Source organism: Salminus brasiliensis, chromosome 22, assembly GCF_030463535.1.
Source record: "Salminus brasiliensis chromosome 22, fSalBra1.hap2, whole genome shotgun sequence".
Taxonomy (NCBI): Eukaryota; Metazoa; Chordata; class Actinopteri; order Characiformes; family Bryconidae; genus Salminus; species Salminus brasiliensis.
Window position 1 is genome coordinate 28,356,943 of NC_132899.1, and position 13,746 is coordinate 28,370,688.

The 13,746-nt window shown below is 41.0% G+C and overlaps 1 protein-coding gene across 2 annotated transcripts; it reads right to left on the minus strand.

The window, feature by feature from the left end:
- Positions 1 to 323: 323 nt before the first annotated feature.
- On the minus strand, positions 324 to 3,614 carry neurod2 (neuronal differentiation 2). 2 transcript variants are annotated; one of them, XM_072667861.1, is made up of 2 exons: positions 3,229 to 3,614; positions 324 to 1,682 (listed from the first exon to the last, which is right to left on the minus strand). In XM_072667861.1, exons 1-2 carry the CDS (start codon positions 3,492 to 3,494, stop codon positions 584 to 586), a joined length of 1,365 nt encoding a protein of 454 aa, XP_072523962.1. In that variant the 5' UTR covers positions 3,495 to 3,614; the 3' UTR covers positions 324 to 583. The 2 variants fall into 2 exon arrangements, with proteins under 2 accessions (XP_072523962.1, XP_072523963.1); XM_072667862.1 differs by lacking the exon at positions 3,229 to 3,614 and adding an exon at positions 2,727 to 3,171.
- Between the last annotated feature and the right edge of the window lie 10,132 nt (positions 3,615 to 13,746).

Consider the following 13,746-nt stretch of genomic DNA (forward strand, 5'->3'; position numbering starts at 1 on the left):
AATAAATAAACAGGAGTGTTTAGATAAGAACCACAGAGCAATAAAAATGATGAAGAAAAAAATAAAAAAAGAGCTGAAAGCTTCTGTAAAATTACTGCAGTTGTGAATTGTTTATATATAGTTTATATATAATTAAAATATAATTGCAATTCAGGTTTCATTTATATGTATGTTTATTTATTTTTTGTTATTTGTGTAGTTTTATTTTGTAAAATGTCACATTTGTTTTCATAGAAAAAGACACTCCTTATTTATTCTATATAAATGTAATATTGTAATTTGAATAAATAAATAAACACAAATAAATAATAACAAGTAATACATTTATGGTAAACCATTTGCTTGTTTGAATCCATTTATTAATTTTTCCACATTTTGGTCCATTATAGTTCCGTGACGACGAATAACAAAAGCAAGATAAAAGTCTTTATCTTAAAAAGTTTTTTGTGTGTTCGTAGAAAAGCAGTATTTTCTGCCACTGACACATGAGCATTATGGGAATATGTTTTTTTTCAGAGGGGGAAAAAGTTATTTTGTAATTATTATTTTTATTCTTATTGTTTTTTATCCAGTCTGAGGAGCTTCAATTGTGAAAAAATGAGTTCAGCTCCTCATAAGGTGGCCCGTGCACATCGTGAAAAGGTGGGGCGTTTTCAGAAGCGCCACCACGCGCTCCCGAAGCGCCTCCGTATGGGACTGGAGTGCGCTGGTAGTGCATAGAGTAGTGATGATGGTGGTGATGGTGATGGAAGGGCCGCTCTGCATCCGGTGAAACAGCAGCGGGTTCCTGACGAAAGGCAAAGTTTCCGTTGACGCAGAGCGTCGGGCTGTGGGGGGTGCCTTCATATTCGGGGCTGGCATAGTCTGGTGAGGCAGCATAGTCATACGGTGGGCAGTAGGAGTGGCCCCGAAGGGCGTGGGCAGCTGAGCATGGGGTCGTCGGCAAGGTTGGACCTTGGGTACCCAGTCGGCCGCACTGGTATGGATACTGGAAGGGCGCCTCTGCATGAAAGGCGCGAACGCCGTCCTGGCCACCTGGCTCAGTCAGGAAGTTGCGGGCGCTTAGTTGCAGGCAGCCTGCCACCAGGTTGGTGGTGGGCTGTGACAGACCCTTGCACAACGTCTGGACGTAAGAGACCACGTCGGGCCGCTTGCCATTGCGCAGGATCTCAGACAGTGCCCAGATGTAGTTCTTGGCCAGGCGCAGGGTCTCTATCTTGGACAGCTTTTGGGTCTTGGAGTAGCATGGGACGACCTTGCGCAGGTTGTCCAGTGCAGAGTTCAGGTCATGCATGCGAGTCCGCTCCCGTGCATTTGCCTTCTGCCGTCGGAGCTTGGAACGTTCCATGCGTGCTGGAGTCATCTTGCGCTTTTTGGGGCCACGCTTCTTAGGCCGATCTGCACCTCCGTCCTCCTCATCGTCGTTCATGCCTTCGTCGTCGTCATCGTCATCGTCGTCATCGTCACCAATTGCTGACCTCCCAAGTCCGACACCAATGCCCTTGTCGTCATTCTCTTCATCCAGGTCCTCGTCCAGGCCCAGGCGGCAGGGGTCCTGCTCGTCCTTGTCGTTGGTCTTAGAGTCCTCGCTACCGCTGTCGTCCACCCAACCAGGGAACTTGCGTGCGTCCGCCAGCAGCGATGGCTCGTTGAACAGTCGCGTCAGCATGGCGCTGCCAGCACTGGAATGCCAGACAGGAAGGAGAGCAGGTTAAACATTAAACAAACAACAATACACACTCCATTGTTGAAAGCCAGTTGCTCCCTACCCTGGTCCTGGAGTAGCCTTGTCCTGCATAGCAGATTTGCATAATCCCTTTGTCTTCACAGAGGTCTATCCACTTCAACTAAGGAAGGGCTTGTTTATTAGCTGATTAATTGTGTCAGGTGTGTTAAAGCCGGGAATTTGCAAGGCAGGAATACCCTAAGACCAGGACTGGGAGCAAATCTGAGCCAGGTTGCATTTTCAATGCCAGCAGCTGATTCAGTATCGGAAAGCCAACACTTGACCAAAACATAAACGCCCCAGACCTCCAGCACTCGTAACCAAATACGTAAAAAAAACAACAAACCCATTATCCATAAATATGAAAATAATCAATGCATCATCAGGACTCAGAGACGCTGTTGGCACGGACAGACAACCGCCAGACGGCCTTACTCCCCTATTCCCCACACGCGTGGCCCTCCGTGGCCCCTGCCGGCCCCTCTGCGCACGGGCCCTATTACGTGGTCCCGAGGGGCATTTTGAGCACCGGGTCCCCCTTTTACCCCCTCCTTCATCCACCCTCCATACTCTCTTCCCCCCCTCCTGCATCCTGGCGGCATTCCAGCACAGCTAATACCACGATGGGGTGGAAAAAAAAAACAAGATAAAAAGATCCATCTTCTTTCCAGTCGTGCTGGTAAACAGACAACAATTGCGAAGCTTTGGGGAAAAAAAAATCATTGTACATTTGGCAACAACTGTCACTTGTCAAATTCTTCACGCTGAGAGATTAAGATAAATAAAAAATGCTAAACAGCGCAAAACGTATCAATGCGTAATTATGTTTTTGCATTTTCTACAACAGACATTCAGCAGAAGAGATTTTACAGATTTTAAGAACAGAATATGGATTGAAAATCAAGATATGGCATAAAAAAGTCCCCCCAAATTTTCCCTCACTGCTACATGCATACACTCGACAGTTAATATACCTCAACATGAATAGAAATCTGCAGACCTGCCAGTGAAAAAGCAGTTTTGTCCAGACTTGAGCAAACGTGAAAAAAATAAACGTCCAAAAATGAGCCGTTAAGTTTGACCTTCCTGGTGAAAACCCCCTGTCCATTAGGCGTGAAGTGAGGCAAAACTGCTTAAAAACATTTCCAACCCCACCTCCGCCACCCCCCCATGGTTCCTACGTCGTCTTTCTCCTTCTTTGAACGATTCGCCCTTAGAACAATAAGAGCCGCCCGCCTTATCGAAACCGAAGCGAATCAGGATGAATGAACTACACGCGTCCCGGAGAGTGCACCCAAAACACCACGGTGGTCGTTGATTCTCGCCCCCTTCGAGGTGGACAGGTTGGCGGGATTAGGCACCTCGCCTTGATTAGATCCCACGGCAATGTGCAGATTAATGGGACTGCTCAGAGACGAGGGAGCCTCCCAGTAAAACACGACAACAGGCGAAGAGGGTCTGAGATGGAAGGAAGGAAGCGGCGGAGCGTCCCAAAAACTCACCTTGTTGGTAGCGCGCTTGCTTGGCTGAAGGTACCTCCGTCTACATCATCTTCAGGGACCGAGAGCCCAATAGGACGTTCCGGCAAGAGTGGAGGCGAGGGTCTGTCGGTGTGTGTGTGCGTGAGTGTTGGTGTGTGTGTGTGTGTGTGGTTTGCGTGTGCGAGTGTGTGATCCGACGTGAGCGCTACTCCTTCCCCGGCCGCGCGTAGAGACGGTGTGGCATGGCTGGCAGGCAGGGTTACATACCCGCTCTGATGCCAGGCCATATGGTGGGCACGTCACTGGCAGGAGCCATCACATGAGAGCGGGTGATTGACACGCAGCCGCATTCGCCGAGATTCTGCCTTCCCCGGGGAAGAGAGGCCCGCCATCTGTCGCCGCCGCACACACACTCACAAACACACACACACACAATCACACGAACGGACACACATGAACATCCTCTACACACAGGCTCTGAGAGAAGGAGAGAGAGAGAGATAGAGAGAGTGAGAGATAGAGAGAGAGAGACGGAGTCTATCTACATGAATAAATAAAACAATTTCCCACTCCTTAGCACAAAAGGTTTAGCAGAACAAAAATACACACTGGAAAAACACATACTGGCACGTAAAAAAGGCCGAAAAGTGGCACTGTTCCTTTCCTGTGTCAAATTGTTTCCCCCTGCACAAATTGTTCATCACTGCATCGATAATCAAGCTCAAGACACCCTGGGGCAAATGCTACCCGCCCTTAGGTAATGGAAGACGGGTTCATGTGCCAAAAAGTGCCTTGGCGGTTTCGGCCTAGCATTGATCTCTTTGTGGTGTCGAAACGTGTCTAGAACGATGAAACCATGGACATGTTGACATTGTAGGAACATTTGGCTTCTTTCCACAAGGAAAACTACTCCGTTTTTGCTCCCAACGCAGCTTCACAAGGGGCCGAAGGGGATCGTTTGCTTGCTGGGGTTAAGGTTAGGGTTGGGTTAGGTTAGGTAGAGCATGCCAGCAAGCGTTCATGCAGAAGAACATAGAAACACTCACACACACACACACGCCAATACACGCTAGCGTGTGTGTTTGTTGGAAGGGTTTCTGTTTGCAGTTGCGCAGAAAGGTGTCTGTGGTCAAGGGCGGGAAATGAGAGGAGATTATGAATTGGCATGTTCCAGAAATGAAAGGATGCCAGGCTTGGAGAGCAGGAGCTCCCACTCTCTCCCTCTTTCTTTGTATTTTTTCCCTTTGTCAAAACGAAGCGGTAATGCAGAAGAGGACTTCAAAAATGATGGCACCTGCCGTGACGTCTGTCAAGGGGTGGGAGACATTAGGCAGTAAGTGAACAGTCTACTCAAAAGCAGGAGAAAAATTGTCAAGTGTAAGCGTGTCAGCAACTTTAACAAGGGTCAAATTAGCACGGCAAGAGGTCTCCAAGACATCAGGCAGGTCTTGTGGGGTCTTCCCGGTATGCAGTGGATAGCATTTACCAAAAGTGGCTCAAGAAAGGAACCACCTGTGAACCATTGACATTGTCATGGGCACCTATAGCTCATTTATACGATCTACAGATCTGCGGATTTTAAAGGATCTGCTGCTAACGTCTTGGTGCCACATACCACGGGATGCCTTCAGAGGACTTATGGAGTCCATGCCTTGAATTGTCAGATCTGTCTTGGTGGTGGACCTACTCACTAAAATGCAGGTTAATTTAATGGCTAACTGGTGTACAGTTTTTTTAAAGACAATGAGAGTTTTATAAAGATATGTAAAGTATGCTGGCAGGTCTCAGTTTGGACAGGACTGATGATTACCCATTTCCACATTTCATATTTAAAAATGTTAAATACACCTTAAAGAAAGGGATTCTTCAAGAGTGCTTTGGTAAAGGCTATGACAAATAGAATCAGATAACCGTTTGGATGCTTAATTGGTTCTTTTCCAGGTCAAGCCATTGTTCATATGCAAGAAATACTTTTTATATATGGTTTACAGGGTTCTATGTAGCACCAAAAAGAGTTCTCCAATTGGTATGAGCCAAACAACCCAATTTACATACTCTATAGAGTTGTACACTTACAAAGTCTGTGCAGTTGACATTGTGAAGATTTGTGAATATATCTGTCTATTTAGATAGATAGATAGATAGATAGATAGATAGATAGATAGACAGACAGACAGACGGACAGAGATACAAGACAGATAGAAATACAGAGAATTAGCAATACAGACAGACAGAAAGAAATACAGACAAATAGACAGACAGATAGATAGATAGATAGATAGATAGATAGATAGATGGATAGATAGATAGACAGACAGACGGACAGAGATACAAGACAGATAGAAATACAGAGAATTAGCAATACAGACAGACAGAAAGAAATACAGACAAATAGACAGACAGACAGACAGACAGATAGATAGATAGATAGATAGATAGACAGAAATACAGATAGATAGATAGATAGATATATAGATAGATAGACAGATAGATAGACAGACAGAAATACAGATAGATAGATAGATAGATAGATAGATAGATAGATAAACAGATATAGATAGATACATACATACATAGATAGATAGATATATAGATAGATACACAGATATATCGATAGATAGATAGATAAACAGATATAGATAGATAGATACACAGATACATAAATAGATAGACAGATATAGATAGATAGATACACAGATAGATACACAGATAGATAGATGGATATAGATAGATAGATAGATAGATAGATAGACAGACAGACAGAGAAATAGACAGACAGACAGATAGACAGATAGATAGACAGACAGAAATACAGATAGATAGATAGATAGATAGACAGATAGTTAGATACTTAGATAGATAGATAGATACATAGATAGATAGATACACAGATAGATAGATAGATAGATAGATAGATAGATAGATAGATAGATAGATAGATAGATGGATATAGATATAGATAGATAGATACACAGATAGATAAATAGATAGACAGATATAGATAGATAGATACACAGATAGATAGATGGATATAGATAGATAGATAGATAGACAGATATAGATAGATAGATAGATAGACAGACAGACAGACAGACAGAGAAATAGACAGACAGACAGATAGATAGATAGATAGACAGACAGAAATACAGATAGATAGATAGATAGATAGATAGATAGATAGATAGATAGATAGACAGATAGATAGATACACAGATAGATAGATAGATACATAGATAGATAGATACACAGATAGATAGATAGATAGATAGATAGATAGACGAACAGATATGGATAGATACACAGATAGATAGATAGATAGATAGATAGATAGATAGATAGATAAACAGATATAGATAGATAGATAGATACATAGATAGATAGATAGATAGATAGATACACATATAGATAGATAGATAGATAGATAGAGAAACAGATATAGATCGATAGATACACAGATAGATAAATAGATAGACAGATATAGATAGATAGATACACAGATAGATAGATAGATAGATAGACAGACAGAAATACAGATAGATACACAGATAGATAGATAGATAGATAGACAGACAGAAATACAGATGGATAGATAGATAGATAGATAGATAGATAGATAGATAGATAGACAGACAGAAATACAGATAGATAGATAGATAGACAGACAGAAATACAGATAGATAGATAGATAGATAGATAGATAGACAGATAGATAGACAGACAGAAATATAGATAGATAGATAGATAGATAGATAGATAGACAGACAGAAATATAGATAGATAGATAGATAGATAGAAATACAGGCAGACAGATAGCAATACATACAAATAGACAGAAAGATAGATACTTTGGTAGAATGTTTGGCTTTCTACAATCAAAACATTAAATAGTAAAACGTTAAACTATTAAAAAATAGTAGAATTACATACAAGAAAACAACAAAGCTGAAAGCCAGGTTTGAAGTTCTGTCTTCTCCACTAAGTCAAAGTTTCCACAAAACAAAAAAGAAATAAACTGAGGAACACACTTGATAGGTTTACTGTAGTAGTTGATGTTTTCTGAATGTAATTCATTTGGAAATTAGTAGTGAAATATTCCACAATAAAATATACAAAACAAATCCCATCTTCGTTAATTTTACATTTCTGCTACTTCAGCAGAAAATGAACATTCAGTAAAGGTTGAGGTGAATGCTTGATTCGTCTAAAACAGTCCGTGAAACTCCATCACTAGCAGTCTGGTTAGGCTCACTATCCTGATCCTAGTAATTATTAAAGCACAGCTGAACTTTTTCGAAACAATACAGACTATGTACTTCATACATCCAGGAAAGACGTTTTTCAGCCTTTTGGACGAGTTCAGAAACTCTCCCCTGCACATTTTTTCCCAGTATGCCCTTTATCTTGCTACAGTAGCTTCCTTAAGGACGTTTTCCCCTGAATCACCTTGGAAACACAAGGATATCGTAAAAATATGATGGAACTTAAGTAGCTATATAGTAATAGTCCTACTATATTTAGTACTATAGGTGTTTGCACAATGGAAGTACATAGTATTACAGATTTAACTGCATTAAATTGAACTGTAAAGTAATATATGAATACATGTATTTACTCTGAATTATAAATTAACACAATAATGATTTTGTGTAAACGAGAATAAGAACATGGTACAAAATCTATACATGAAATATAAAAATAAGTAAAATGTATATATTGGTATTATTAAAGCATATGGTTTTGCATACAAATACAAGTGTATGTGAAGAAATAAACATGGTGAACATTAAAAATAAGCTTGAAGTAACTAGCAGGCTATTAGTTATAGAACAATAAAAGTTTATTACAAATGAAATACACAGTAATACGGCAATAGATTTTCTACTGAATTTTACAGTAACTGCAATGATGGTATGAAACATTATGAAAATAGAATATATAAATTGAAATAAAAATAAAAGCACTGAAAATGTGAAAATGTCCATGTATCCATTGAAGTCAACATATTGAATAATTATGCCATAAAATAAACATTACAATGTAAATATTAAACCTGTATCTCCATAATGGTGACATCACAGGAGAAGGCAAAATGGTCTTACCTTTAAATGGAAGTCAATATAAAATAAGAGTTTATTTCAAGTAATTTAGAGAATTTCTATTGGTCCATTCATCTAGAAGTATTTACACAGTGTCCAGAGCAGCTACAGGGTATAAATCACAAATTATACTTTTTCATTGGGCAGCAGCGATATGTATTATATGTATATAAAGGATGCAGCACTAGAATAAAATAAATCAATATTTAATTACATAAAAAAGTAATGTATGTTTTTTTTGGTAATGTAATTATGCATATTAATATAGTTCTAACTTCATTAAATTAAGTTATACAGCCATAATAACACACATATTAACACTATTATACAGTTCTATAATAATATAATAATCAGTAATAAATACATGATTAATGCTGCATTACAGTGAAAATAGATATTAATATGATTAGTATATCAAAAACGATGATCAAATAATTCTATAAAAATACAAAAATAAATGATATACAACACAGCAGTAATGCATTAAAACCCAAGGATCTTGTTATACAAGTGTTTTACAGTCACAGTATATGATGGTCAGTAAACGCAGAAGAAAAACACAACATTAAAGAAAACAGTTTGCCATCCGCAGTAAATAATAATGATGGTGATTTTTAGCACGGCTGATTCGGGCTGATGAACATAAACGTGTTACAGATTTTACTCTCCAGCAGGATGTCCAGCAGGCTCGTCCTCAAAGCACCCCATGAGTCATTGTGTCCCGGCCAGATGAACAGCTGCCACGAAATGCTGCTTCTCCTGGCTGTTTCTCACCAGTGCTGATCAGTGAAACGTGATTCTAGCGCACCATCTGGCGGCAGAGCTGCTTCATTACATGAAGGTCTGCGCAGCATTCCTGATCAGCAGCAGAAACCCTCACAAAGCGCGCTGAGTGAGCAGACTGCTGAACCTGCCTGACCAGTAAGGTGAATGAAATTACACTGTTTCTGCGCAGCACTGGTCAATCAGGCCTAATTCACAACCTCAGCAAGTTAGGGGTTTCTAATAAAGTGGCCAGTGAGTGGAAGCACAGGGTTGGGGTTTCTAATAAAGTGGCCAGTGAGTGGAAGCACAGGGTTGGGGTTTCTAATAAAGTGGCCAGTGAGTGGAAGCACAGGGTTGGGGTTTCTAATAAAGTGGCCAGTGAGTGGAAGCACAGGGTAGGGGTTTCTAATAAAGTGGCCAGTGAGTGGAAGCACAGGGTAGGGGTTTCTAATATAGTGGCCAGTGAGTGGAAGCACAGGGTAGGGGTTTCTAATAAAGTGGCCAGTGAGTGGAAGCACAGGGTTGGGGTTTCTAATAAAGTGACCAGTGAGTGGAAGCACAGGGTAGGGGTTTCTAATAAAGTGGCCAGTGAGTGGAAGCACAGGGTTGGGGTTTCTAATAAAGTGGCCAGTGAGAGGAAGCACAAGGTAGAGGGTTTCTAATAAAGTGGCCAGTGAGTGGAAGCACAGGGTTGGGGTTTCTAATAAAGTGGCCAGTGAGTGGAAGCACAAAATAGGGGTTTCTAATAAAGTGGCCAGTGAGTGGAAGCACAAAATAGGGGTTTCTAATAAAGTGGCCAGTGAGTGTGTGTTTTTGCTTTCTGCCTCCCTCTAGTGGCAGTACGTGGCTGAGCAGCCGTTCCCCTTAAAGGTTGTTTCTAATAAACAGTGAAAGAAAAGGTAGATGTTTCTAATAAAGTGGCCAGTGAGTGGAAGTACAAGATAGGGGTTTCTAATAAAGTGGCCAGTGAGTGGAAGGTAGGTGTTTCTAATGAAGTGACCAGAGTGACTTACCATGTAGGTGTTTTTTTTTTTATAAAATGTCCAGTAATAGGAAGCACAAGGTAGGGGTTTCTAATAAACTGGCCAGAGTGACATACAACATAGATGTTTCTAATAATGTGGCCAGTTGGAGGAAGCACAAAGTAGGGGTTTCTAATAAACAGTGAGTGAAGCACTGCTGGCCCACAATACACTTGCTGGCTGCATTTAATCCAATCTGCCTGCTATCTAGGCATCCTTTAGGAACTGTTTAGTAGTTACCCTGGACTGGTTCACTGGAGCATAAATATGAGGTGACACGAGGCTAAAGTCCCCTAGACTAAGGGTCTTAATCACCCATCAACATGAGGAAGATCCAAGAATAGGCAAGGTTTGTTGACCTTCATAAGAAATAGCTCCACAAAAGAGAAACTGCTTGAAAGAGGATGCATTTGATTTTTGCTAGTTGCTGGTTGAGTGGAAAATAAAATCCCCCAGCTGAACAGTTACAGGAGCGTAATGCCAATGAAAATGTAACTTTTGCATTTTTACATCACTAGACAAACATTTGTTATCTAGCTTCCAATCTAGCACTAGCTAGCTGCCTTTAAGTGCACAATTTTAAACTGGTTAACCAATTAACCTAGCTAGCCAAAATATTAGGCTACAAACTATATATCTAATTGCTTAGCTCATACTTACAGAACGAGGTCTGAGAATATTACGCTGTGGCATTATTTTTTTCTTTTTTTATTATTTTAATTTAATTTTTAAATGTTAACCAGCTGGCAAGCTATCTGTCAAAATGGGCCTTCATTAGCTAGCTAGCGCTAGCTTGCAGGCTAAGCATTTGCATGGTCATTCTGACATGAATTTGACCATGAGTGAATAATCTTTGGCTATGCTCACCATAAAGTACCCCAGCTTTATCACATCCTCATTAGCAGACAAAACGGCTCTCGTATTGCGTGTCTCGTATTGAAATATTATCAATTAATAAATTATTAATTTAATCAATTATTAATTTAAAGAATATGAATTTGCATCATTTAATTGAAAATGAACCTTTAGTTTAAGCAGCAAAACCCCATATTATGTATCTGAACAACAATGGTAAGACTAAAAGCTAACTTCACAATGAAAGACATGTCATAGCAACTAAGAAGTCCAAATATTTTTTACAGTGTTGTTTTTGACATCTCAGCATAAACCAGGGAGGAACCTAAGACATGCCTTTCCCCCCTCTTTATCATGGAACAAAGATCAAGTGTCTCATTTCACAAACAATAAGTCAGCAAAATTTCTTTCCCACTCTCGTATCCAGGTGTTTTCTCATGTTAAACGTGCTGTGTCTTCTGTTAAATGTTCCGCCTGGCTGTTACAGTGCACTGTGGGAGATTCTGGAACTCTGAGGAGTCAAAATATTTTCATCACCTGCCTAACATGCCACCCGTACAAGACCTCTAAAGGTGGTGTCTGTGGTTTCTGGCACCAAGACGTTCCAGAAGACCCTTCAAGTCCTTCCAGCGCCCTCCACAAGTATACAGCACACATGTATCTGATCTACATGATAAAAAGAAAACAGGACTAAATTAGACTAGGCAGCCTTCCTCCATTGCTCATAAGTGGAGTTCCAGCATGTATGTGTCCTTTGCAGGTGCTTTTGGTGTGGACAGGGGTTATGGGTCCTCTGACTGTCCTATTCCTTTGCAGCCCCATATACATCAGGGTGCACTGCACTGTGTGTTGAGACACATTCTGCCTGTAACCGTTATAAAAAAATGTAATAGTCACTTAGTATTACAGTAATCCTTCGGTCGGTTCAGACCAACCTGCACTTACACATCGTTGAGCCTTGGGTGCCCAACACCCTGTCACTGATTTGTGGTTTGTCCCTCCTTGGGCCGCGGTCTTAAATAGCTAAATACTACAGTAGCCCCTTTGTCGGTTTAGACCAGACGAAAAAACCTCATTTGCCCTTGCGCATCAATGAGCCCTGGGTGCCCAGCACCCTGTCCTTGGTTTGTGGTTTGTCCCTCCTTGGGCCGCGGTCTGAAATAGCTAAATACTACAATAGCCCCTTTGTCGGTTTAGATCGGATGAGTTGGCCTTATTTGCCCTTGCGCATCGATGAGCCTTGGACACCCAACACTCTGTCACCGGTTTGTGGTTTATCCCTCCTCAGCCCATTGTGGGTTGGCACTCACTACTGCTGACCCAAGACCACTCCAGAAGCCTCGCCATTTGGGAGATGCTCTGACTGAATAGTCAACGCGAACACAGGCTAAACAATTATGGGTGTTATGGGTCCTCTGACTGCTCTAAACGAGACAAAGTGTTGATGCGAGACCAGACAACAAGACAGGGTAACATGGGGGCTACCGTTAAAGACTAAACCAGAAGCCCCTTGGTAAGGATGGGCTAAAAAACAAAACACAAGTAAAATGAACAAGAAGGTGGGACTACACAAGGCTTTGCACACATCTTTAGAGGCATGTGGGCCATCTGTAATAGAGGCAACCTGCAAGGAGCCCAAAGCAGCAATGCTTTCATGGCTTCTTTAGGCGCTGTGTTTCTGATCGCAAGGGGAGATGTGACATTCTCATGGGTCAAAGCATGTCCAGCCGCAAAGGGAGGCTGGGTAAAGTGGCTACAATGGAGGGCTGACTTGAATGGAAAACTAACCATATCGATGGCATCTATTATGTTAGCCTGGCCTTCTATTGTACGGTGGGAAACACTGAAGCACTATAGAACCGAACAAAACACAGGTGGAAAAGAAAGTGAGTGGGAAAAAGAAGGAAACCGGTCAGGAATGCTTTGAAAAACTTGGTTTTTGCAGCTATCAAAGTTTACCTCTTCATATTTGTCAGTTAAAATGTTGAAAAGTCGTAAAAGAAAATGTTACAAATTGGTTGGTGAAGCCAATGTGGTAGACTAGGGTTCAATTCCCCTGTCTTGGATAGGAGGATTGCTACACCAGTAAGAGTCCTTGGGCAAGGGTCTTATCAGGATTCCAACTTATGGTCTGCTGATGATCTGGTAGTTAGTTGTACCATCCTAGAGCTGTGAAACTATACTTAGTTAGTTTGGTCAGATGAGACAATTTTTGACCACAGTGACCCAAGGTATGTTTGGAGTTTGGAGTAAAGGTAAGGACATTCAACCCAAAAAACACTGTAACAACTGTTAAGCATGATGGTGGTAGCAACATGCTCTAGGTCTAGGCCTGCACAAAGTAAATAGCTATAATGAATATGGAGAGCTACCTCAAAATGTCATTAGCTAGATGTTTGATGTGCATTTGAGGTCAATGTCCTGTTCAAACACTCAGCTGCATCCAAGTTTCAGAGGTGGTTGTGGCATGGATAAAGCACACAAACATGAAGCTTTTTGAATGACTTTTCCAAAGTATTGACCTCAACCCTATATGGGGACTGTGCATAAACTGGACTCCTCTTGCCAGAATTCTCCCAGAAGAAAAGGTCTGGTTAATTACAATGTTGCTGTTTGTATATTTCTAATTTCGCACTTGTATTTTTTTATTGAAGATGGAATAAATCCTGGCCTATAACACGATCAGTTCAAAGAAATCATTAATATTGCCATGAAATCACCAATATTGTCATGTGTATAATAAGAGTGTATAATAACTTTATTCACATAAGATTATCTTTATTTTCAGCTATTAATTGACA